The 23,286-nt window shown below is 35.1% G+C and overlaps 2 protein-coding genes across 9 annotated transcripts in view; one reads left to right on the top strand and one right to left on the bottom strand.

The window, feature by feature from the left end:
* Positions 1-23,286, bottom strand: part of LOC145692764 (uncharacterized) — a 473,880-nt gene that overhangs the window by 21,841 nt on the left and 428,753 nt on the right. The gene's annotated exons all lie outside the window — the stretch shown is intronic.
* LOC145692765 (uncharacterized) lies at positions 1,039-12,809 on the top strand. Its single transcript, XM_081768221.1, has 3 exons — positions 1,039-4,332; positions 5,628-5,818; positions 11,748-12,809. Exons 1-3 carry the CDS (start codon positions 4,164-4,166, stop codon positions 12,360-12,362), a joined length of 975 nt encoding a protein of 324 aa, XP_081624347.1. The 5' UTR covers positions 1,039-4,163; the 3' UTR covers positions 12,363-12,809.

The raw sequence follows: 23,286 nt of genomic DNA, 5'->3' as shown, positions 1-23,286 counted from the left end.
TTTGGTGACAAATTACAAGTAACGAAATTACTATGTAAAAATTTCCGGTGACGAAATAACCTACATACAAATATTTTGGTGACAAAATTACCGGTGATGAAATTACCTAAGTCCGCTAACACCCAACCTTTCAATAAATAAATATTTAAATTATTTTTAACAACTTGATAAAAACTAAATGGCAAGATAAACTTTGAAATAAAAAAAGGTAGGTGGAAGCAACGGGGAGGATCCCTTCAACTTACAAGAGCCGAGGTAACAAGGATCAAACTATTTATAAAGAAGGGGGATGAAGGTAGTTGTATAAGTCTTGTTTTTCCTTTCTGGTCTATTTTTGAGCTGTGGATAAGGTAGTAAAAATTGGTATTCCGTGAGGGGATAATTTATTCTATTTGTTATTACTATATTCTTCGTTAATTTTGTAAGAAAGAAAAAAAAACGAAAACTGCAACCATTAATAAATCATATTTTCTTTAAATTGAATTTATCATTCAGTAGCCCACTTTTTAACGACCAAAGTCAACAGTCTAAAACATTGTATAACAAAAAAATCAATCAATTATTCAACTATCGGAACACTCCTTTACTCCCTTATTCTTTGTAAACTGCAGTTCCACACAATAGGCTTATTTCGGTAGGTAAGAGGAAACCACACATCAAGCTCGTTCAGATTGTATTAAATCATCATTGTGTCTGTTTAGAAATTTTAATGTTTGCAATCTACATCGTAAAAAATTGAATATAACTTTTTCCCTGTCCTGTGTCCTCCTCCTTCGAAGTACGTTTTATATAAATATTTAGTGATCTCAGATCACTAAGTACAATGATCTAAGATTGTACCAAAAATAGGCCAAATGGATTGAGCTGCTTGGACGTAATATAGATAAATGTGAATTTTTAATCCTCTTCGGCGTGGCTCCCAGTCTGTCATAGGCGCCCGAAGGAGAGGGCAGGATGGGGCCTGGGCCCCCTCTGGCTCACCAAAAAGTATACTTAATATAGCAAACCATGTATATTAAATACGAGACATAATATAGCAACCATGGAGATGGGTCCCGCTCTAGAAAATTTTCTTCGGGCGCCCCTGCAGTCTGTTTGTTACATATTGTGACGTGCCACTTTGACAAAGCTATGCTGCAACAGTGTATTTCAAATTATGTTCAATGGAAATAGTATATTGAAAACAACGTGCTCTCTACTATGAGAAGTGAGAAAAAAAAACGCCCTTGCAATTGTTTGACATGCTGTTGTGTGTATATGTTCGTATAGTTATCTACAAAACTTGTCGGTATGATTCATCCAGCTAATTATTTATTAGTGTAATTATCAGTAATCATTAGTAGTGATGTGAGGTGGAAAATTTTCCGCGGAAAATTTTCCATTTCAGAAAATTTTCCGGAAAATTTTCCGTTCTAAAAAAATTACAAAAAATCAATTAATAATTCCTCAGCAATCATGAAATTGATTGAATTCATGTATAGAAATGTTAAAAAGTGAAAGATCGTTTAAAGAATCTGAAAATTTTCATGGCTCAGACAATTTTCAGTACTATGTAGGAACTAGTGGAACAATTTTTCATAAATCGAAAAATTGTCTGTCCTGTTACAGTGATGAAAATTTTCCGGAAAAGTTTCCGATTCATAAAAACATACTCCACTTACTCCTACATCGTTGTTTAGTCGTGATGTGAGGTGGAAAATTTTCTTCTATATTTTTCCGGAAAATTTTCCGTTCTTAACAAATATCAGTGATTAAGTAACAATTCGTCAGTATTCATAAAATTGAATGAATTCATATATAGAAACGTTAAAAAATGAAAGATCGTGTAAAGAATCTGAAAATTTTCATGGCTCAGACAATTTTCAGTATGATGTAGGAACTAGTGGAACAATTTTTCGTTAATCGAAAAATTGTGTGCCCTACAGTGATGAAAATTTTCTGATTCATAATAACATACTCCACTTATTCCTACATCGTTGTTTAGTCGAGATTGGAGGTGGAAATTTTTTTTTTATATTTGTCCGGAAAACTTTCCGTTCTTAACAAATATCAGCGATTAAGTAACAATTCCTCAGCAATCATGAAATTGATTGAATTCATGTATAGAAATGTTAAAAAAAAAGTGAAAGATCGTTTAAAGAATCTGAAAATTTTCATTTCCAAAATTTTCCGGAAAATTTTCATCACTAATCATTAGTGTATTATTTATTGCATTATCTCTCTATTAACATGCTACAATACCAATTAAAAGCGCCTGAGCTCCAACCTATAACTTTAGCTTTCAAATCTTTCATTTACGCTTATGTGTGATTTCACGTTTAACAGGGACAAACATTTTAAGTATTTGTACTTTAAATAGTCTAAATTAGTTAACTATATCTTTCTCATAAAGTTTATGATATAAAATTAAAGTTTAAAGCCCTTGTATTTTAATAAGCCTACTCTAAAATCAATGCATGTGAATTGTGCTCCCATCTTTCGAGTTCTTTTAAATTATATAATGAAAACGTTTATATGTTTGTGGTCAATCCTTTCGACAATGAGATCTCGGAAACTACAGGCTCTAGAAATATGACGTTTTCACTGGTTGATTGGAAATTTTGCATAGATTGTCCAGTTCCAATTAAATATATATAAAAAACATGGCCATTATTTCTTTATAACATTTTTTAGGGTACACTGGAAGCGTTGAAATTAAAAAAAAACTAAAGCATCATATCCTATGCGTTATACATTCCAACACCACACTTTTGTATATTGGGGTTGTATATGCCTCAGACGTTTGTTTCGTGGCCAAATAATAATGAAAAAGGAAGGATAACCATTTCTCGAGTCGAATGAATCTTCATTTTTTGAGTGTTTTGCCCAATGAACACCATATATAACTGACATTATAATTAATTATATATGTAATTTATTTCCTTATTACGTACTGCATGCAAGAAGGAAGAAAACGCTAGTGATACATGAATTAGAAACTTCAACCGAAGTAGGCTCAAATCTTGCAAATGTTGCGAGATATTGAAAAAATAATCAAAAAGATCTATCCTTGACTATTTTTATCAAGATGTGTTTCACTTGTGTCTGTAAACAGATGTTATGAGGAATGACAAGGAGATTCATGCTCATATGTGAATGATGCACTGTGTAGAGATCGAAGGTTCACCTAGTTATATATTTAGTTTATAACACTGTTGTACTATTTGAGGTGAAATTTTTGCCAGTGATCATATGTCCACGATTCTTATATAGCAGATCAATTCTGTTTCACTATATCATTTTATGGTATTTCTATAGAACTTTTCAATCATTTTTTGCTGTAGTTTATAATTCAACAAAGCTCTAGCTCTGGTTGTAATGTACACTCAAAGAATTATAAATATACATATTTGTTGCATTATCATGGTTTACTCGATCAATTTTACTCGATCTCTGGTTATCTTTGTTAAAATAGGATATGAATAGTAACTACTAAAATAGTAACTATGAATCAGATTAGAATGTTTCAAACCGAATTATGGTTAATTTCATTTGGAAGGCAATAAGAAATAAATCCATACAGTCAAAGACGCATACAAGAATTATATTGGGAGGGGCACTGCTTTTCCTGGGGCAAATTCAATGAGAATAAATTATATTGAAATTTGTAAAATTAACCCAAAAATTAGGTGAAATTTATAGAAAAGTCAGGATTTCGGGAGAGTCCGGACTCCCAGCAGAACCCATCCCACATCTCTGCGAAAAGAAAGAGACTGATTTCTTTGAACTTTTTAACCTTAGGTTGGATTAAAGTGTCCTACACTACGAAACAGTGGTGTGAATATTTATGGAAATATGCAATTCAATAAGAAAATCCATTTAAAAATAGAAATGACATTCTTATATCCCTTCTTCTTTGAACAATGTATATTCTTCAGTATTGTGTAAATGAGACAAGCATAATTATCCAACATGCCCACCTTGCCCTATCTTCGGTGTTTTCTCAGAATTCTACTAAATACTTTTTTCTTCACCCATGGAAACGGGGAAAGTTGCTGACAAGAAGATAACTATGGAATTTGTGCCTTCTGGCTATGTGACGATGCCTAGGAGGGTACAATATTTTTTGCATTTACAAAGAGCTCTAATTGTGTTAGTCTGCATTTTTCTAGTGTTCGTGAATCATGGCAATAGACATGACTGCAAAAATCTGGAAAGATTCTGAAATTGTAGCCCTACTTAGGGCAATTGAAATTCGTCCATCTTTGTTCGACATATCATCAAAAGATTACCATAACAAAACTATAAGACGACGACGTTTGATAGAAGTAGCAGAAGAATTGAAAGTTTCAGGTAAGTATATTTTTTATTATTTGAAATACATAGTCTAGTAGATTTTGTAAAACTATTGTACATTGAAAGCAACTAATAATACCAAGACACTTTATGAACTGTAGAAAATATGTGTTCTAATAGAAATAATATTACCAGTGGTGTAAACAGGATTTATTTAAGCCGGTTGTCCAAAGAACTTCGGAGACTCCATCATACAAAATGCATATAGTTGATTGGTAGATTGTATTTACGCTTACAAGTATATACATTTTCTTAAAAATAAGAAGTTCGAGGTTCAGAGACCTATTCCCTGTGTACGTCATTGATTATTATTTTTTCTATCACATAAGTTATAATGAGAATGGCTATAACTCAATTCCAAGCTAGGACCCCTTGCACTGATGGCTAGACAGAGAAAAATGTGACATCGTAAACATCTTATAAGAATAAATTTTCTGACTTCATTCACTTTTCTTTATGCTTTAGTCCTTTGGTGCTTGGGGTCCCGGGTTCAAGCCCAGCTACCGCCAAGTGAACTTTGTGGTGGACAAACACCGCGTGCGTGGGTTTCCTCGAGGTTCTCCCGTTTCCTCCCACTGTCTTCATCCCATCATTTCATTCATTTCTCATTATCATCGTCTCCTTTAGTCTAGACGGCATAAACGTGGGACGTAAAACTCAGATTTCATTTCCAAATGATCAAAAGTTGTAATAACCTTTTCTGTTGATGTTGGTAGTTGTTTCTTGGACAAAATACAGCGGAAACTCTCATTAATAGTTTCTGTCACTGTTTTTATTTGGGCTCCTGAACCATCAAGATAGGTCTATGCAAATTCCGGAAGATTTAAACGTCTTTACATATTCGGGATGATTTAAATGCACAATATTGAATGGGTGGAAGCTTATTTATATTAGGTTATTTAGGAAGGCCAATACAGATCGAACTTTCTATGTGGTTCCTGTAGCTAAGAATTTGTTGTTCACAAACGAAGAGATGATGGGATTATCAATCAATGTTTCATTGCTGTCTATTTTTTAAAAGTGTTTTCAAAGCAGAGTGAAATCCTCCCTGCAGCCAAGGAAGTACAGAGGGTCTTTCTGTGTTCACAGCTGTTGTCAGAAAATATGATGGGAGGGAATATAATCCATTGGTAAATTGGACCTAGGCTCCGCACAACTCTCTCGTCCCGAGAATTATCTCCCGTAAAAAAAAAAAAAAATGTAGAAAACAGTAATTCGAGATCTTACAGTAGTATTAATAACTTCTAAATTCGTGCAATAAAGAGTAGTACATTCTGCAATTTTATTTTCAGCGGAAGAGGCTAGCGCCAAATGGAAATACATGAGGGACAATTTCGTGAGAGAAAAACGCAAAGAGAAAGAATGTAGAAGTGGAATGGGTGAAGAAGAAAAGTATAAATCCAAATGGTTGCAGAAATGGGGCATACATTTTGCGTTCTACGAACCGTGTGTAATGCAACGCCAATCAAGATGTACCTACAATGTAAGTATCAAAAATATTTTTTTTTTCTGTCTTCCTTACCCTAAAGGACAATCATGAGACAAACTAGAAATTTTATTTATTTAGATTTCAAAATTAACACTTTTAAAATTCTTTGATTTGACACGTCAGTGCTTCTCAACCTATATAAGAAAGTGTCCCAATCCAGAGGTAAAAGTGGGTCTGAAAAGATAGGGGGACGCATGACGTCACGCGCCGTCCCCCTTGTCTATCTCTACCCATTGTAATATTTTTTTTAGAAAGCGGTGGGATGCCACGGATATTTTCTGGAAAGGGCGATACGGCTTCCCCCGCGTTCCCCCCTCACTTTTACCTCTGGTACTATTTCAAAATAAAATTAACTATAAATGTATAATTTAAAATAGTATCTTAGTATCAGATTCTTAGTATCTTAGTATCAGTATCATTAGAACGTTACTCTTTTAACAAATTTATTCTATAAAGTATTGATTCATGACAATTGATGACAAAACTAAATTGAGAGTAGAAGAATTTTCAGTTCCGTGTATCTCTGGTACTAAATTCCTGTTCGGAGGTTGAGAAACACTAACAGAACTTGTTAGTACAAGAAAGAATTATCGTTTTGTGTTGCCGAAATCACTTTGTAAGCATTTATGTGAAATATGAAATTGATACATAAGTTTACAAGCAATGCGATTGTCTATCACGTACACGGAGAAAAAATCGAAAGCATTTAGAAGGAATATTCGTGTGTTCCTCCTGCCACAGCAGGAGAACTGTAATCTGTGTTCTGGTGTAAATTTTCCGTATTGCTTTCAAACATAAAAATTGAAATAAATCTTTTTAATTTATTATCTTGTTATTCCCTTCAGGCTAAAGGAGCAGATGATTAACGAAAGTGATTAAATTTATTGTATCGTCAAGCGTTTCCTCGACTGATTAAATCACAACAGTCGAAGTCTCAATTTTTAACTCTCTCAAATTTCAATGAAACAAATGTTTATTAATGATGTGTGATGTACTGTATAATAAAACCAAAACTTCTGTATTACATAGTCCTATAATGCCAAAATGAGATTTCAAGCAGTTATTGTGCTCTGGATGAATTTCCCGGAATTCGACACCGCGTATTGGCAACACTATAATGAATTATTCAATAACAGTACTAGCACTGACCTCATCATTACAAGAGTAGACATATCTTTCTTGTTTCCATGGATTAATACATAGTCAGAATTTGCTTCTAGCAAACTAACTTCGATAAATAGGCCTACATCAGAGTACCTATTTTAATGGGAGTCGCGGTCCTTCCATCAAATTGCTGTGATTTAAAAGCCATGACATCTTCAGAGCCATAGCTACGGGAGGATGGGGGCAAGCGTGACGTTGCTCCGGGCGTTGATACCAAGAGGGTGGCGAACGAGCAAGAAGAATGAAAGTGTGTGGCACCCCGTAAAAATATTGGTGGTCTATTAATTAAATATTGTTGTCGGCTTGCAAAGAAATAGATTTGGCAATAATTTTCTTCTTCACGTAGTCAAACGCTATCCAAACGCTTGAATAAAATTCACAACAAGTTTTTACTTATTACATAATAAGCGTTATTATGTATGATTTATTAATACTGTGATATATAAGGTGCCGAGTAATGACACGCAGGAGAGCTTTCAAAATCAGAAACGGTCAAAATATGAAATACGTGTTCGGCGTTTTGATAGTGAAGAATTTGATTAGTTAATCCTGCTTTTGTGTTCAATCGGATTTCCCCTCTTGAAATCTGCTCTTATTTGTAAGAGAATACATAATGATCTCTTTTGGCTATTACAATGGTCTGTCCAATTAACTTGATAAAAATTCGTCGTAGCATAACAGCAAGAGCTGCTTCTTTCACATGTTAAAAAAAGGAATGGAAAAGCTTGGTGAGATGATTGTAGGAGACACCGAATTCTACATCGCCCCGGGCGCCAAAATCTCTAGCTACGGCTCTGGACATAGGTATCAATTCTTTATGTAAAGATACGATTTTGTGTGAACAAAATCCTTTTAAGCACCATACACCCATGAAATGTATATTTTTCTTCGTAGTTGCTTACTTCTATTTACCGTAAGGCCGTTTTCATATTAAATTAATGAGCAGCAGCAATGGGAGAGTAATGTACGAATACTGTTTTTGGTCTATTTGCCAAATGAAGCATTTCCGGATGTGTTATATATAAATTATTATTATTATTATTATTATTATTATTATTATTATTATTATTATTATTATTATTATTATTATTATTATTCAACTACTAAGGCAAGAAGTAAAGGAGGGAAATATGTTGACAAAACCAAGCATTCATCGATGAGATTCCTCGTGGCTAATTTGTTCTAATTTCGCTGCCTATGCAGGAGGTCGGGTTTGATTGTCGGTAGTACATGCTGTGGTTTGACAACTGAAATGATATGAAATTTTTCAGGTCCGCGTCCCACGATTATGCCAGTTAGGCTAAGAGAGACGATTATTAAAGAAAGTAAATTTTCATCGATGAGCTGGTGGAATGAGAATGTGGGAGAAACGGAGTATCCCGAGAAAGAACTCGGACACGATGTTGTCCACCGCAGACTTACTTGATCGAGGATCGAACTAGGGATTCCTACACCCAGAGGAAAGCGCTTTACCACTGGGGCACCGTGCCACCTACTGTGGTTCGAATTAAAGCCACGGATCTACGTCTAATATAGCCTAGTAGCCTAGGTGCTATCAATGTTTCTTCCCGACATGTTTTTTGGGGCCACGTCCCCCCCCCCCCCGGAGCACTGAGAGTGCCCCGGAGAAGGAGGAGACTAAATACAGTAGTACCAGCAGTGCCACCCGGAATGCTAAGTGTGCCGCCCCCCCCGGAACATTTCTTCTGAAAAAAGCACTTGGTGCTATATATTTCTTGTGTCCTGACCACCTCTTCCCACTATAGATAAAATACGTGGGTGTTGAAAGATAAAATAACACTAGAGATAAACATAAGTGTCGGTGTCTGCTATTGGTTGCTTGATTTATATTTCCGTTTATGCTAGTGGTGCAGCTTAGTTGCTGTGTAAGAATGGTTAAAAACAGATAGAAAATTAACAAATTTTTGCATGAAGCGAATATTGGGTGGGGGATTCATTCTGATATATTCTCGGGAACCGCCAGATAACTAGTGTTATCATTCCAACATAAAGCTATATTTTAAAAAATTACACTACGTAAGATTTTTACATTTTTCAAATCTACATGCGAAAAGAAGGCTAACAATGCCTCATTAATATTCGGAGTCGCAAACTAAGAACTCTATATTATCACACAAATTCAAAGTTTGGAGACCCCTACAGGTAATAATACAATTCAAACTGACGGAACAATGCACTTTTAAAATTCTTTAATACCAAATACTATGGCCATAAAATGGTGCACTTCCAGTAAATAACAACCAAACATCAAGCGATTAAAAATTGTACCTAGGCTGCAATTCGAGACAATGTTTACATATATGTACCACATCTAATCATTTAGATAAATTATAACGAACATACAGATTAAAATACAGTTTACACGAATTCAATTTCCCATACCGTCTGATATACGAAAGATGTGAATAGAAATGGGAATACTGCTTAAAGGCACATACTTCAGAAGTGTATTGAATATTTTAGTTAGAATGCTATAACAGCACTGAGTAGTGACAGAAAATTTAAAAATGAAAAAAAAAAGACCTTTTAAAGCAGTGTTCCCAACTCTGATCATACTTTTTTTTTTCATCTAATGGTTAAGAGCAATAGATCAGAATCGTTCCTCTGTCAATATTTGCTTTGTTCAAAATTTCAACATTTTCTGTCCATTACTTTAAAAGTTATAAGAGCCTTTCAAAGATAAATGGTCCATCCTGTATATCACACAAATATACAAACAAAAAATACATTGAATGGTATTTATAGTTTATCTATATTCGTAAAGTAATAATGAAATTCATCCTAGTATACTAACAATTATGTAGTTCCACATTCTATTTCCTAGAGCTTGTGATGATAGAGATACATTTCTTAAGCCCTGGCGAAAAAAAATTGTGCGGAAGCCGAAAAGACATTGTAAATAGAATATATCCCAAAAAAAAAAAAAAAAAAATCGGTAATATCCGCTTAAGCATGTTCATGCTGCCAAGCAACTTCCCCTTCGGGAGAAGAAAAATATCTACAGAATTCATTTCGTATCATTTTGGCATCATTAGTGTAGTTCCTACTTCCTTGTTCACCTATATTCAACACACCCAATGGTCTCACCTCTTTCCTCCATGTACCTTCTATGACTCTATGATTAACATCTTCATTATCAATGCTGCCCGGAGGCATGTATATGTTCTGACTACGTCCTCTCCTTAGGAAATTGTGAAGGGCACATGTTGCTAGAACAACATAATCTATATTTTCAACCGACATGGCGAGTGGGGTGTCATATACTCGGAAAACACTCGTTAATATTCCGAATGCGTTCTCAACCACCCTTCGAGCTCGACTCAATCGATAATTATAAACTCGTTGCTCCATTGATAAATTCTGGCCACCATACGGTTTCATTATGTCATTTCGTAGAGGAAATGCGTCGTCTGCAACCAACACAAAAGGAATACTGTTAGATTCACCAGGTAGAGGTTCTGAAGGAGGAAAATTGAGACTCCCACTCCTCAATGCGTTATTTAACGAACTTTTTGCAAATACTCCTCCATCAGATATTCTGCCATTAGTGCCCACATCAACATATAGAAATTCATAGTTTGCATTCACTAATGCCAACAAGACTATACTAAAGGATTGTTTGTAGTTGAAAAACACGGACCCACTATTAGGAGGTGCCCGAATTAGCACGTGTTTTCCATCAATAGCTCCACAGCAGTGAGGAAAATTCCACTTCTTGTTGAAGTCATCTGCCACTCGTAGCCATTCTTCAACCGTGCATGGAACCTTAAAAAGAAAGGAAAGAGAAGAAAGGTATTTACATAATTTGGTTGTAAGTATTGAACACTATAAACACAGCAACGTGATACTAAAAATGTTTGTATATGTATTACATATTGCATTTACCTTCGAAACACACTTTCATCATTTAATTTTACTCTAATCATCTACACGGTAAAGTTTTATCGTATTACAATTGAGATATTCTTTCAGTAACGATGATACTTTAATGATTATGAAATGAGAAGTGACATAATTTCATAACACGTAAACCCTGAATATCCCTTTATACATCCTCAAATTTCAAGTTTATTGCTGGCATAATACTTTGCACTTGTAGTTTTCAAACTTCCAATACTCGCCAACCAGGTAAAGGACATACAGAAATGTTGGAAATCGGCAAACACCACAGTCCACTTCGGTGTTTAAATCTATAGAGGTCATGAGCACTAGCGGTGCTTGGCCCAAATCAATCATTTCATTACCCAATAGAGCAACCTTTCGGTCGTAAACCTTTATCCACGAAATTTTGCCAGTTTCATCTCTTGCGTTTTACAGGGAACAAATCCTGAGAAAATGTCGCCGGGTAGCCGCTCGGTGGTTTGTATATTATTATTATTATTATTATTATTATTATTATTATTATTATTATTATTATTATTATTATTATTATTATTATTATTATTATTATTATTATTGTAGTAGTAGTAGTAGTAGTAGTAGTAGTAGTAATTAATAGTAATAACATTATTATTGGTATTATTATTATTATTATATTGTTGTTGGAGGAGGACAGGGGGATATTCCTGCCCCCCGAACGCATTTTTACCTCCCGAAAAGAAATCAAATTTAGTATAGGTCTTTCTAAACTAACCACATGTTTCTGTTGGGTCTCATTTTATTCCCCGCAGCTTCCATAACAATTCTCATGCTGGTACTGTCCAATGATTACTAATAAAATTATTTGTTTTCTTTACAGAATAGTGTTCCTGATGACTCCCAAGATGAACACAATTCTCAGACAATTTCAGAAGATACTACTCCGGTAGGAGAGGAGTTCATTCCTGAGAGTGATGAGGCAGGAACCGCAGGAGATAATGATTCAACGCCACGCATTCCTGTTCACCGGAGGAGCGAAGTTGAGAGAAATACATGGCTACATCGAGGGTACTCAAAGAAACGCCCAAGGGAGGACGATGAACGCATTCTATTGGAAAAGACAGTAGAATTGATGACGAAAATTTCAAAAGGAAATGAACATGACAATCGTGGCCGAGATGACATAGCGTTCGGTGAACATGTCAGTCATGAAATGGCATCGGTCAAAGATGTAGGTACAAAGAGAATAATAAAAAATATAATTAACCATTTATTTTATGTTGCACATTCTGCAAACGAAGGCAGATTAAAATCTTTCTTTAATTTTTTAATGGCAAACGCTGTAGAACAACCTTCGCAAGCAGAATGTGTAAGTCACAATTCTTACACCGAGTACCAAAGTGCAATCTGTGGTACAAATACAAATAGCAGCAACATGACAGCAGAAAATTACTTTTGTCCATCTACGAGCCAATCGCACTTTGACACAATGTAAAAAAACAAAAAAAAAAAAAAATGGTGTGTGTGTGTGTGCCAACACTACTCAGGACTGCTACTGTTTTCTTTTTTATGTAGAGTTTGCAAAGTACAGTGTAATCATTGAACACATTTATTATGTATATTGAATAAAACATCAAATTTCTATATTTTTCGTTTTTTTTTTTTTTTTTGGTTCATCATTAACATATTTAGCAGAGGCTCGTAGCAATACCTTAATATTACAATATTTAATTACACGATATGAAGAATACATGTGCCGAATTTGGTCTCAATATTTCAAAATGATATTTCGAAGTTCTTACATTTTTTGAACCAGATGTTACCAAATAGTAAATTAAAACAAACAATAAAATTGTGTTCAAAAAGGTTGATGAATGAAGTGTTTCAACCTTATTTGTTCAAAATATGAATCAAGAATTACTAGTTTTCAATTGCTTTTAACTAAGCAGCTAGAGTGTTTGTTAACCTGCAGGTAAGTCACCTTTAAAGAAGCAAGTAGTTCAAAATAGTTATAAATTTGCTCCAAAATTAACCTGAATTTCGGCTGAATAAAAGGGTAGAAGGTTATAAATGTAGAACAATTGGTTCCATTCGACTACTATAGCTTCGAAATTAATTAATATTTCATTGTTTTCAGTTTTGTACTTCCCGTATAAAATACATGTTTCTGTTTATTCTTTATAGTTATGCTTTCTTATAAGTGATATATGCCTTATGCATTAAATGCAAGAACTATGTGTGTATAAAAACATACAATTCGATAGGATCTTTATACGGAGAAAGAACTTGATTTGATTATTTATAACCTTTTTTTTTAAAGCAGGAAATGAAAACTATTCCCACCTTGATTGGTTCAAATCGTTAGTTCATAATTTGTGAACCAAATGTAGTAAAATAATACTAATACTAATACTAATACCAATACTACTACTACTAATAATAATAATAATAAAGCAATTTATTTCAAGCTTTTGTTCAAAACGTTTTTATTGAGTCAACAGTTTAAACCTTATTTGTTAAAAATCTGAACAAAGATTGGGTACTTCTAAACCAGTTGGATGTTTGTACCAACATGTAGCAAAATTTTAACAAGCCAGTCGTTCTAATTAGTTTAACTTTCTTCAAAAATCTTTCAACCTTATCTTATTTGAATAACCAATCTTATTTGAATTGAAGGATAGAAGGTTGTGAATAACCAATGTATCAAATTTGAGTACTGTAAGCTCGAAATTAAATAAATTAAGGTCTATAGGAGACGGGGGCAAAGGTCCGCAGAGGGTAAAAGTCCGCGAGGGGATTTTGTCGAGAAGATGATATGAGTTGCCAACGTTGTCGCATCACTGGAAAGGTGTCATGATCGCTAGTCGTCGTGAACTGCACGGATCTCATCCGCACGAAAATTATCTGAAATAATGAGGTAAGATATTTTTTGATGGTTTTGCTACTAACTTCGAGATCAGAGAAAAACCGTGATATGTTTATTATCAATTGCTACCAGAAAATTGCGGCAATTATAACGGTTTGATCTTTAGTAGATAATTTGAATTAATGCATACTGTGTTGAAAATCCCGTGGGTAGATGAAAGAAAAAAATGAGAATGACGTAATCCATATTTGGGGCAAAAGTCCGAAGCCTATTTTCAAGAAAAGTATGCACTGAAGCACTTCTAAGAAAGAAGCTGGTGTTTCTAGAAAAGGTGGTCATATTGGGTTATGTAACTGTCCTTCTTGTGAAGCAGTTTACAAATATCCCCGTATGAAGATTGGATACAGTGTAGCAAATGCAAGGAAGTGGCGGCACGAAAAATGTACCTTTTATCAAGGAGAGGGTACTTTTGTGTTAGAATATATTGGTAATTCCAAATATCTAAAATGCTCAGTCCTAATTTGAAAGTAATTCTTTACACGAATAAGTGAGGAACTTGTTTTGAAAAGAGAACAACATTTCGTTACTTCAAAATTACACCTTTGTAGAAAAAAAAAAAAAACAATAGCGCATATCTCTATGTTCTAAGCGTTAAAATTGTTATTATTAAAATTCAAACACAATTTGTATTTAATACAAACTATATAACGGTGAAATAAAAAGTTTATCAACGTAAATTTCTCTTTTGTGTATGCGTCTTTTTATGCGTTAACTGAAGGATTTTTGTCCCCCTATATGGGATAAAAGTCACACACTGAGTTTACTTTATCGCCGTCTAGAACATACATTACGAAATCCAGTTGTTATCTACCCAGTCTGTTTTATAGGCAAAAGAATAAGGTTTGTTAACTGGAATGGATCATCTCAATATTGTTTTTGGTATAGCAGCAATAGCATGCTCAACATTAAGTGCGGCCTTTTGCCCCGCTTTACTCTATATTATTGTAAATCGTGATAATACGCCAAAAATCATATCTACAACGGATTCGTGAAACAGCTCCAATCATTTGTGACAACCTTATATTTGATTATTTGCTGTTATTCACGTTCCCATATAACACACTTGGAAACATATTTTGAAACATTTAATATTTAGTGTAATAAATATATACAACAATTATATTAAAGTGTTAAAACTATCTTAACTTCAATTATCAATTATCATTGCGCAAGAGTACAGATCCATTCACTTGTAATAGATAGTACCAATGACAGTACTTATTGCTGAGTGTGTCGAAATATTTTCAGCACACTGATTGCTGCAAATTTCTAATATCTTATACACTTATATGAGGGATCGACAGAGGGCGTATTGTGGCAAATATTGCTTAATGGGAATTTGGCTCCGGTGTAGGGGAATATTAAAAGTTCGAAAGGTTGTCAATAATTTTCACAACAATGATAAATGTCACACAGTTGAATCGACGTGTTTCAGTAAACTAGACAAATGTTTAGACGAGGAATGAGCATCATTATCTATAAATATACAGCAATTAATTCTGCAATTGCTATAAGGATAGGAGATAACAATCTTTTATCTTAAAAAGATACTTTAACTTCCAAACAATTATTTTTTATGAGCAATGTTATATGTAATGTACTGTGGTATGCTGTATTAACATCGTCACTGTCAGAACAAATGCTGCACTTGAAAGGTGGGAATAGAAAACAGGAGAATCAATTTGTTGTCACCTTTCATATTAGTTATTTTTGTTGTTGTTGTTTTACTTTAGATCAAGTTTTAATTCGTTCTCTATGTATTGCATATTAGTTACTTCAGGAATGTTTATGTAACTTTGAAATAAGTTGTGAAAGACACTCTGCGAAATTATCTTTCGTTTGTTTGTGATGTTCCTGTTTTCCCGCGTAGGGTAGTCGCTAACGCTCTCGCTTTCGGTGCGAGCGGTCCCGGGTTCCATTCCCGGTGGGGACACTCGGCCGAAAAAGTGTAAAATGCTTTTTCAGGCCAGCCACCATGAATGAGGGTTTTCCTGGGTTTTCCTCATTCACACGAGGCAAATGGCACGAGGCGGTACCTAACTTCTAGGTCCCAGGTCGCTTCCTTCTTTCCCCGATCCTTTCTTCCTTCCCTTTCCCTGGATAGTCTGCTCGCCGAGGGGCATCATCCCTCACAAAACGTAACGGGCTAAATGGCCTTAGATGCCGAAAGCACAGAAATCTAAATCCTAAATGATTGATGTTCCTTCTTTTTCTTAATAATTTCTTCGTTTTTCTTTGTCCAGCATTAAATTGTAGTAACCCACTATTTACTATGACAGCAGCCGATGTTCTGAGCATCTATTCTGTGAAAGCAGTGCGTGAATTATGTTTTACACATTTGGAGAGGGATAGAATAGTTCCCATGAGGAGACAGTTGGTTGCTTTGTGATGGATCACTATTTCAGTTTACTCCTTTCGGGAGAGATTAAAAATTAGAAGGAAATTCCGTCCCGAAATTCGGATCCTGCCCTAAAGATAGGAGTGACAGAATCTAGGTAGTAGCCTCTGGTCCCGTGAAATGTGTTAAGCCACAGAGTTTAGATTTTCCGTGTTTTTTTTTTTTTTTTCTTTCTTGGAGAAATGAAACAAATTTTGAGTCTACGCCAATTTGAGAAGAAAAATATTACTTTGAGTTACTGCTTTTAGGAAATCCTACATTTATCTTTTCTTTCTTTCTTTTCTTTTCTTTTATTCTTATTTTTTTTTTTTTTTTTTTCAAATTCTGTCCGATTTAACTTTGTAAGAACGTTGTATGAAATTGCACGTTTAGGTTTTATGAAAGAAAGAAAAAAAAAACGTCTACATTTTGAATATCACTTAAATATTCTAAGATTCAAAAGACTGAATGAAATATTTCACACCTATGAGGATTATGTTTAAATCAGCTTCTTATAAAAATCATATACGTATGGAATAAGAAATATAAGCATTTATAAATAACAATCATTTATCTATTATTTATGGTTCGATTAAATATTATTTCGGGTGTGGATAAAGTTACTGTTAGGGGTGGTACTGCACCTGCTACAACTATAATATCAGCATGTAGTACTTAGAATAAGGAGAAAAGCAACTATAAAAAGCGACGTTACGTGCAGGGCTACAGAAAGAACTCACTTCTCTAATGTGGGAAATAATTGTCCTGATCATGTGCAGGCTCCTTTTTATGCCAGCACTTACAAACTTACCCGTTGATAATAACTGTAGTCAGCGGCGTAGAGAGCATAACACTGGGGGCGCGACCGCTCGAAATGCGGGAACTTACTACCTTTGAATACAATTAAGTGATCATATATATATATATATATATATATATATATATATATATATATATATATACATAATGTCACTATTGACTTCGGGCTTGGTCCCCTCCCAAAATAAATCTGGCTACGCCACTAACAGTAGTCGATCTTTCACACACGTTATACTAATTATTGCAAGCGCGCTTGTTTCTCTTCTTTGTCCTACCCTGATATGGAAAATGAAATCTTTTAACGTCCCACGCTGTGGCTCCAGGTTAACGAATACACGGATGAATTATTAAAGAAATAAATGATAGTGAATGAATTGACAGAGTGAAGAAAGCGAGAAGAAACGTGAGGAAACTATGCACATGGTGATTGTTCACTACAAAGCCCACTTGACACGAGCCTGGATAGAACCAGAGGGTCCCTTGCACTAGAAGTAAGCGCTGCAACACTTAGGCATTGCTGCCTAACCCTGGTACAAATACAATTAAAATAATTTTTAGTGAACATTAGTAGAGATCTGCGTGGACATGAACAATTGCAAATTCGCGCTCGTAAAATCTGGACTGACCGCAATAGGAACAAATTTAATCATAAACAATGAGATAACAGTGAAACTATAATAACTTTTAAAAAGTTATTTGTTCTCTATCATAAATGTGATTTAAGAAACACTTTTTAACTTTTTAATAGTTTTAAATATTTTCTACATAGTCAAATAATATGGGATTCATATTTATATCACTGAATTTCAAACTAAAACTTATACAATCTATTCAGATTGAAAGTCAAACGTGGAAAATATGATGCGATATAATTAATGCAAGCTCGTATTATGGAAAAAAATACTTTTATTGTTCTTTAGCAATGTAAAAAAAATGTGTTCATGAAATAAATTGGAAAAATAGGAGGGGATAAGGGAAAAATAATGAGATGATAGTTCTCTAATTATTACTTGTCCTCTTCATGTTATCGTGTCATGATTGTTAAACTTAGAATTTGCAAATCTAAATTCTAAGCGAATTTGTGAGTGCATATCAAAACATATAACCCATTTAATGCTCTTTACACCATCATAATATATTCCAAAATTGGAGAAGATTACACCCGCGATTGTATTTGCCGTCGAGTGAGAGAAGCAAGATACTCCGCAGAAAGCGATATTGACGAGAATATTCGCGATTATTCACATCCTTTCAGACCTCTAATAATTAGTTTGTTGCAGCGTGCAAAAAAACTGGAGGAGGGATTTTTCCGAACAAACATACTTTTATCCTTCCCAAATGAACAAACAGAAGCTTTGATCACTTCCAAAGTCAACAACTGTTTAATATACCATAATATATATTTAGAACGATTTTGACTCAAAAATATCATGTTTAAAGTAGTTATATTAATACAAAAAGGATCTCTTCTAGAATGCTTACGTTAACAAACTTAATTTTGAATAGCATCGAATGCCTAATAATACATACCCGCAAAAAATCATCTTGAAGTACTTCAAAGATTGCCTGGCATGTTTCAGGTACGATTTTACCAATTGTTTGTGCAGGAACACGGTACAGAAACTTCAAACTTTCATATGAATCACCTGGGGGAAGAAAATATGAATTTTATTGTAAGTGAATAATTATTAAATCAAGAACTTAATATCATTATTTAATTTTACTACGTTCTAATTGAATTATAATAGTAAGAATTTTATTCTTCTTGTTTCCATTCCACGAAGTGTAAAATATGGATTTTATTATGTCGAAACAGAACGAAAAACAGAAAAGCAACAGAATAGACCAGTGGTTCTCAAACTTTCCGATAACGCGGACCCCCTGTGGATTCGGAAAGTGATCCGCGGACCTCCTTGCAATGCTATCTGAAATCTTACATAGTATTAAAAACTATACTGATTAGAATTACCACTAACAAGAGAAAGATCAAGAAAAATGTTGCAATAAGTGACTTATTCTAGAGTTATGTGATTGTTTCCTAGTGAACGAAATTTCAATTGAAAATACAGTAACTTTTAAGACTGAAAATCAATGTACTTTTTTTTTTCTTTAAAGGAAATTCACTTGATAAACAATGTTCTCAAATGTGGGGTCACTAGTATGAGAAATTAAATTTTTTCTGTTTTTCCTAAGTGCGCTGAAATCCGGAATTAGTTTTTTCACCATCAATCTTAGATACGATTCCACATTAAGATGATTTCGCTTTCAGGCTCTAATACTGCAAGCAGCACAGAAGGTCTGTTCACTTAAGTAAATGGTAGGGAAAGACATCAAATGTTGCAATGCATTTATAGACACTCTTCATATTCACATGGCAGAAATTTAGTAAAGTAGGAAAATATTTAAATTTACAAACGAAAGTATAATTTCTAATTGCTTGCTTTTTAGTAACTGAAAAGAATACTTCTTGCATAATAGCTGTGAGTTCCATTTTATTATAGCATGTTTTAATTTTTAGGCATCGCGGACCCCCTGGCTACATCCCACGGACCCTCAGGGTCCGCGTACCCCACTTTGAGAACCACTGGAATAGACTGACCTACTATATACTACAACAGTTCTATTCTGACTTACTTTACTCTTCCCTGCAATATTCAATCTGAATTCAATCTGTTCTAGTGGCTACGTACTCGCCTTGAATGAATATCGAGTTTGATTCCCGATCGGAAAACACAGAACACACTACAGTAATACCATGGGCGGAGCTTTGGGGGCATTGCCTCCCCAGCTTTTTGACAAAAACAAAAATGCTACTTATAAGATCCTTCAATTCTGATTTGTATTAACCGTGCCCCCCAACAGACAAAAGGTCCCCCCCAGCAACTAATTCCAAACTCCGCCTATGAGTAATACAGACTTCACCCGAAATTGTCAGCCCAAATCTCATATAGCATCATCCCTAAAAAGGGATGCTGAACTTCAACAAGCAAAATTGTCTTACAATACTAGTAGTTTTGAATGAAACTAGCACTCAAACATTGTATACAATGTAATATTCTATTGTATACAAACATTGTAAACAATGTATACAATTCAATTAAATATTTATACAATTATAATAAGAAAATTAAACAGAATCGTCATGATTATTTTTATGCAATTATTGTGTCCAGAGTCCGACTTTATGACACAAAAACGAGAAAAGATACCAACTTCGGAAAAGAAAGATTTAAAAAATATACTACAAATAATCTAGATATTATTAGTAATTACTTGTGAAAAGCAAGATAATTTAATTTTTTTATCCATCTACATTTTCAGGTCAAGATAAGATATTTTAAATGTTAGTCCTTGTTTCACTCTTTTTTCAGCTTCTGTATCTTATTAGTTACAAAATATTCAAACACTTACCTGAAGCCAGAAACCGCAACGTGATGGCTAGCCGTTCTTCTGCTGGAATTGACCTCCTCATTTGTGTATCCCTTCTCTGAATCTTTGGTTTCACAAGTTCGAGTAGAGTTTTAAAATCATCTTCGTTCATGCGCAAAAAATTTCTATATGAATTGATATCACTCACTCTCAATTCCTGAAGAAGCTGGTGATACGCACCCTGAGTATCTCTCTCTAAAATCCATTTCCTGGTCCAAATCTTTCTGTTTCTTCTATGCTTTCTTTTTATTCTTTTACTTAACAACACAATGTTTATAGCACCTGCACTTAAAACCATGGCCTCAGATAGATCCATCTTGTTCAAGCAACTTGAGTAAACTGGAAAACGACCATGTGCTCAAACAACAGGCAAGAGGAAGAGCGAAAAATGACCGCTTCTTATTCTTCTTCTTTTACGCGCCTATTTTTACGCTAGGTGTATGGGCCAACTTACGGACCGAAATTTACGACATCATTTTACGGACCGAAAATGCGCGCTGAAAATACGCTAGTGTATGTTGGCCTTAACGCAGACAAAACCAAATTTAAACGAATCAGTACACTAACAATGATATACGCACACGGGCGTCAATATACACTTCTTCTAACCAAATCCCGTTTTTGTCCTGACATTGGATGCCACCCAATGCTCGAGGGGAGGAATTTTGGTTGGGAAAGTGCATGCATTCACGTTTTGGCAACATCGCATTTCATCGTCGTCGTCTGCCTTTCCCCCGCCGAAAAGTTAACGTACAACCTGGTCGTCCGGACTCGATCAATACTGCCGCCCACTTTCTGCCAGCGGGGTCCCTGCAAAAGGAAACAGGTCGAACAAAGCAATTAACCACTGCTCCAGTGTTTGGGCGAACGGGGAAAGAGAGAGAGACGAGCGAAGCTACCCACATTGCACAGCCATGCCTGTCTGGCACAGCAACTCTCTCTAGTACTACTGTTGCTACAATCAACACATGCCTCGCTAAAGGGGTCACACACCATTTAAGCAACGGTTTTGCTACTGCATATGCCGTTATAATAATCGCTGTATGCGTCGCACTACCTCATACCCAATCGAACTAATCTTTTTTCCGCACCTTGCAATAAATCTTCCATTGTAAATATTTTGATTTTTTGTTCTTTCTTTCGCAGGACAAGCATTCGAAAGCTCATATTGTTAATTTAATATAGCCCTATATTCTACTACAATGTTTGTTTTGAAAATATCCTATATTTATTATTTGTTCTACAAACTAACTGCTCCATTCGTTGTGATCTGGCTGAAAACACTACTGTGTTGTAACATTAATAACATTTGATATATCGAAAACTAATATAACAATAATTTCATGCATCTTCAAAGTAAATACTAAGGAACTGATCGTCTCATTATAGTAAAGATGAATATATAAATAAACATCTTCGGACTGAAATTGCCTGTCTATTAGAAATATATATAGAGTCTTGACTTTGGAAAGCCAGGCATGCATAAATTTTCCATTGGTTTCGTTTACAGTTGTTATGTTGATGCGCATAACATGTTGAACATGAAAATGATCTGGCGTGCGTTCATTAGCAATTCCGATTTGTACACACACACACACACACACATATGTATTTATGTATTATACCCCTTCCCCAGTTACGGAGCTGATTTGGCACGGTGACTACCGGAGAATCATCATAATCTAAAAAGAACCATCTCTTCTTGCCAAAGATCAGATCAGAGAAACCGGGTATGGCAACTTAGTACACCGTTTTGTAACAACATCTAATACGAGACTTTTGGAGACAACTGATGAAATAAAAGTCATAAACTATGGAACAGTTAGTGGAAACTTCCGTATGATTCCGTTTAATATTTCAAACGAACAAGAAGCCTCAGTGATTGCTGGAAGCAGCGACGCAAAACTTTCCACATGCACCTCAAAGAACCCAGCTTCCCCATACGCAATGTATGACCCCCTCCCCCAAGCGGATGCCGTGTTGGCGCAGAAAACCGCTACAGGTGCTGCAAGGTGAAGAAGGGAGAAAAGAGACAATACAACATACATTCTGCCAAAATATGGACAAGCAACTCACGAACACGAACATTAAATAAAAAGGCGGGAGGGGAGAAGAAAGCAAGTGGGTGAGAGGTTCAGCATGATGACGTCACACCCAGTACACACGGGTCGTTGAACTCCCGTCGTGCTGGCGTGCGTGGCGGTCACTCGGTCATTCTGTCATGGTCCGATGCCCGTCGGAGGGGCTGCTTGAGGGGAGGGAGGGAGAAAGAATCACACAGAGATGAAGTCCCTCCCATCCCACCTGAAGGGAAAGCTCTCACGAGGCTCAAAAAGAAAGATTCCCTCCTTCCATTAAAATCTAAGCGGCAGGTTGTATCTTGACACTGTTGCCAACTTACAAGAGAAATTCAGAATGTATTTCTGACGTAAGATGGCAAACTGTGACATATGGTAGCACTTTCTACTTTTAACCTTTACTTTACCGCCGGCCAGCAGGGTGTACGCTTCTCCGTACCGCGGGAAATTTAAATGATTTTTAACAGTTTGTAGTGTATGAAAGAAAAGCTTCTAAAATAACTACTATTGCGTATAGAGACATAAAGTAAAAAGCATTTTGTTGCCAAAGGTCTCTGCTATAATTTTGGGGGTCATTTGAGATACTTGGTACAAACCGAGCAGCGCCACGGGGCGCCAAAGATCAAAAAATCTAGAAAAAATGCTAAATTTGGGGTGAAAACACCCCCAACTCCCTTCGTTTCAATTTTGTTTGTAAAGAATTGTATTGAAAATGTACGTACATCCTTCCGAATGCGAAATCTTTTTGGTTGAGGTCTTAGAATGAAATAGTAATGTTTCTATAAATTAT

The sequence above is a fragment of the Thermobia domestica genome, chromosome 8, assembly GCF_964235325.1.
Source record: "Thermobia domestica chromosome 8, izTheDome1.hap1.1, whole genome shotgun sequence".
Lineage (NCBI taxonomy): Eukaryota > Metazoa > Arthropoda > Insecta > Zygentoma > Lepismatidae > Thermobia > Thermobia domestica.
The sequence above is the reverse complement of the archived record's forward strand: the minus strand, read 5'-3'. Positions and strand labels throughout refer to the sequence as shown.

What these genes read in the sequence shown, in the direction of transcription:
- LOC145692765 (XM_081768221.1), top strand. Translation starts at nt 4,164, where the DNA reads ATGGCAATAGACATGACTGCAAAAATCTGGAAAGATTCTGAAATTGTA. An exon ending in AGAAGAATTGAAAGTTTCAG is followed by an intron (nt 4,333 to 5,627) that starts GTAAGTATATTT and finishes TTTTATTTTCAG; the next exon opens with CGGAAGAGGCTAGCGCCAAA. An exon ending in AATCAAGATGTACCTACAAT is followed by an intron (nt 5,819 to 11,747) that starts GTAAGTATCAAA and finishes TTTTCTTTACAG; the next exon opens with AATAGTGTTCCTGATGACTC.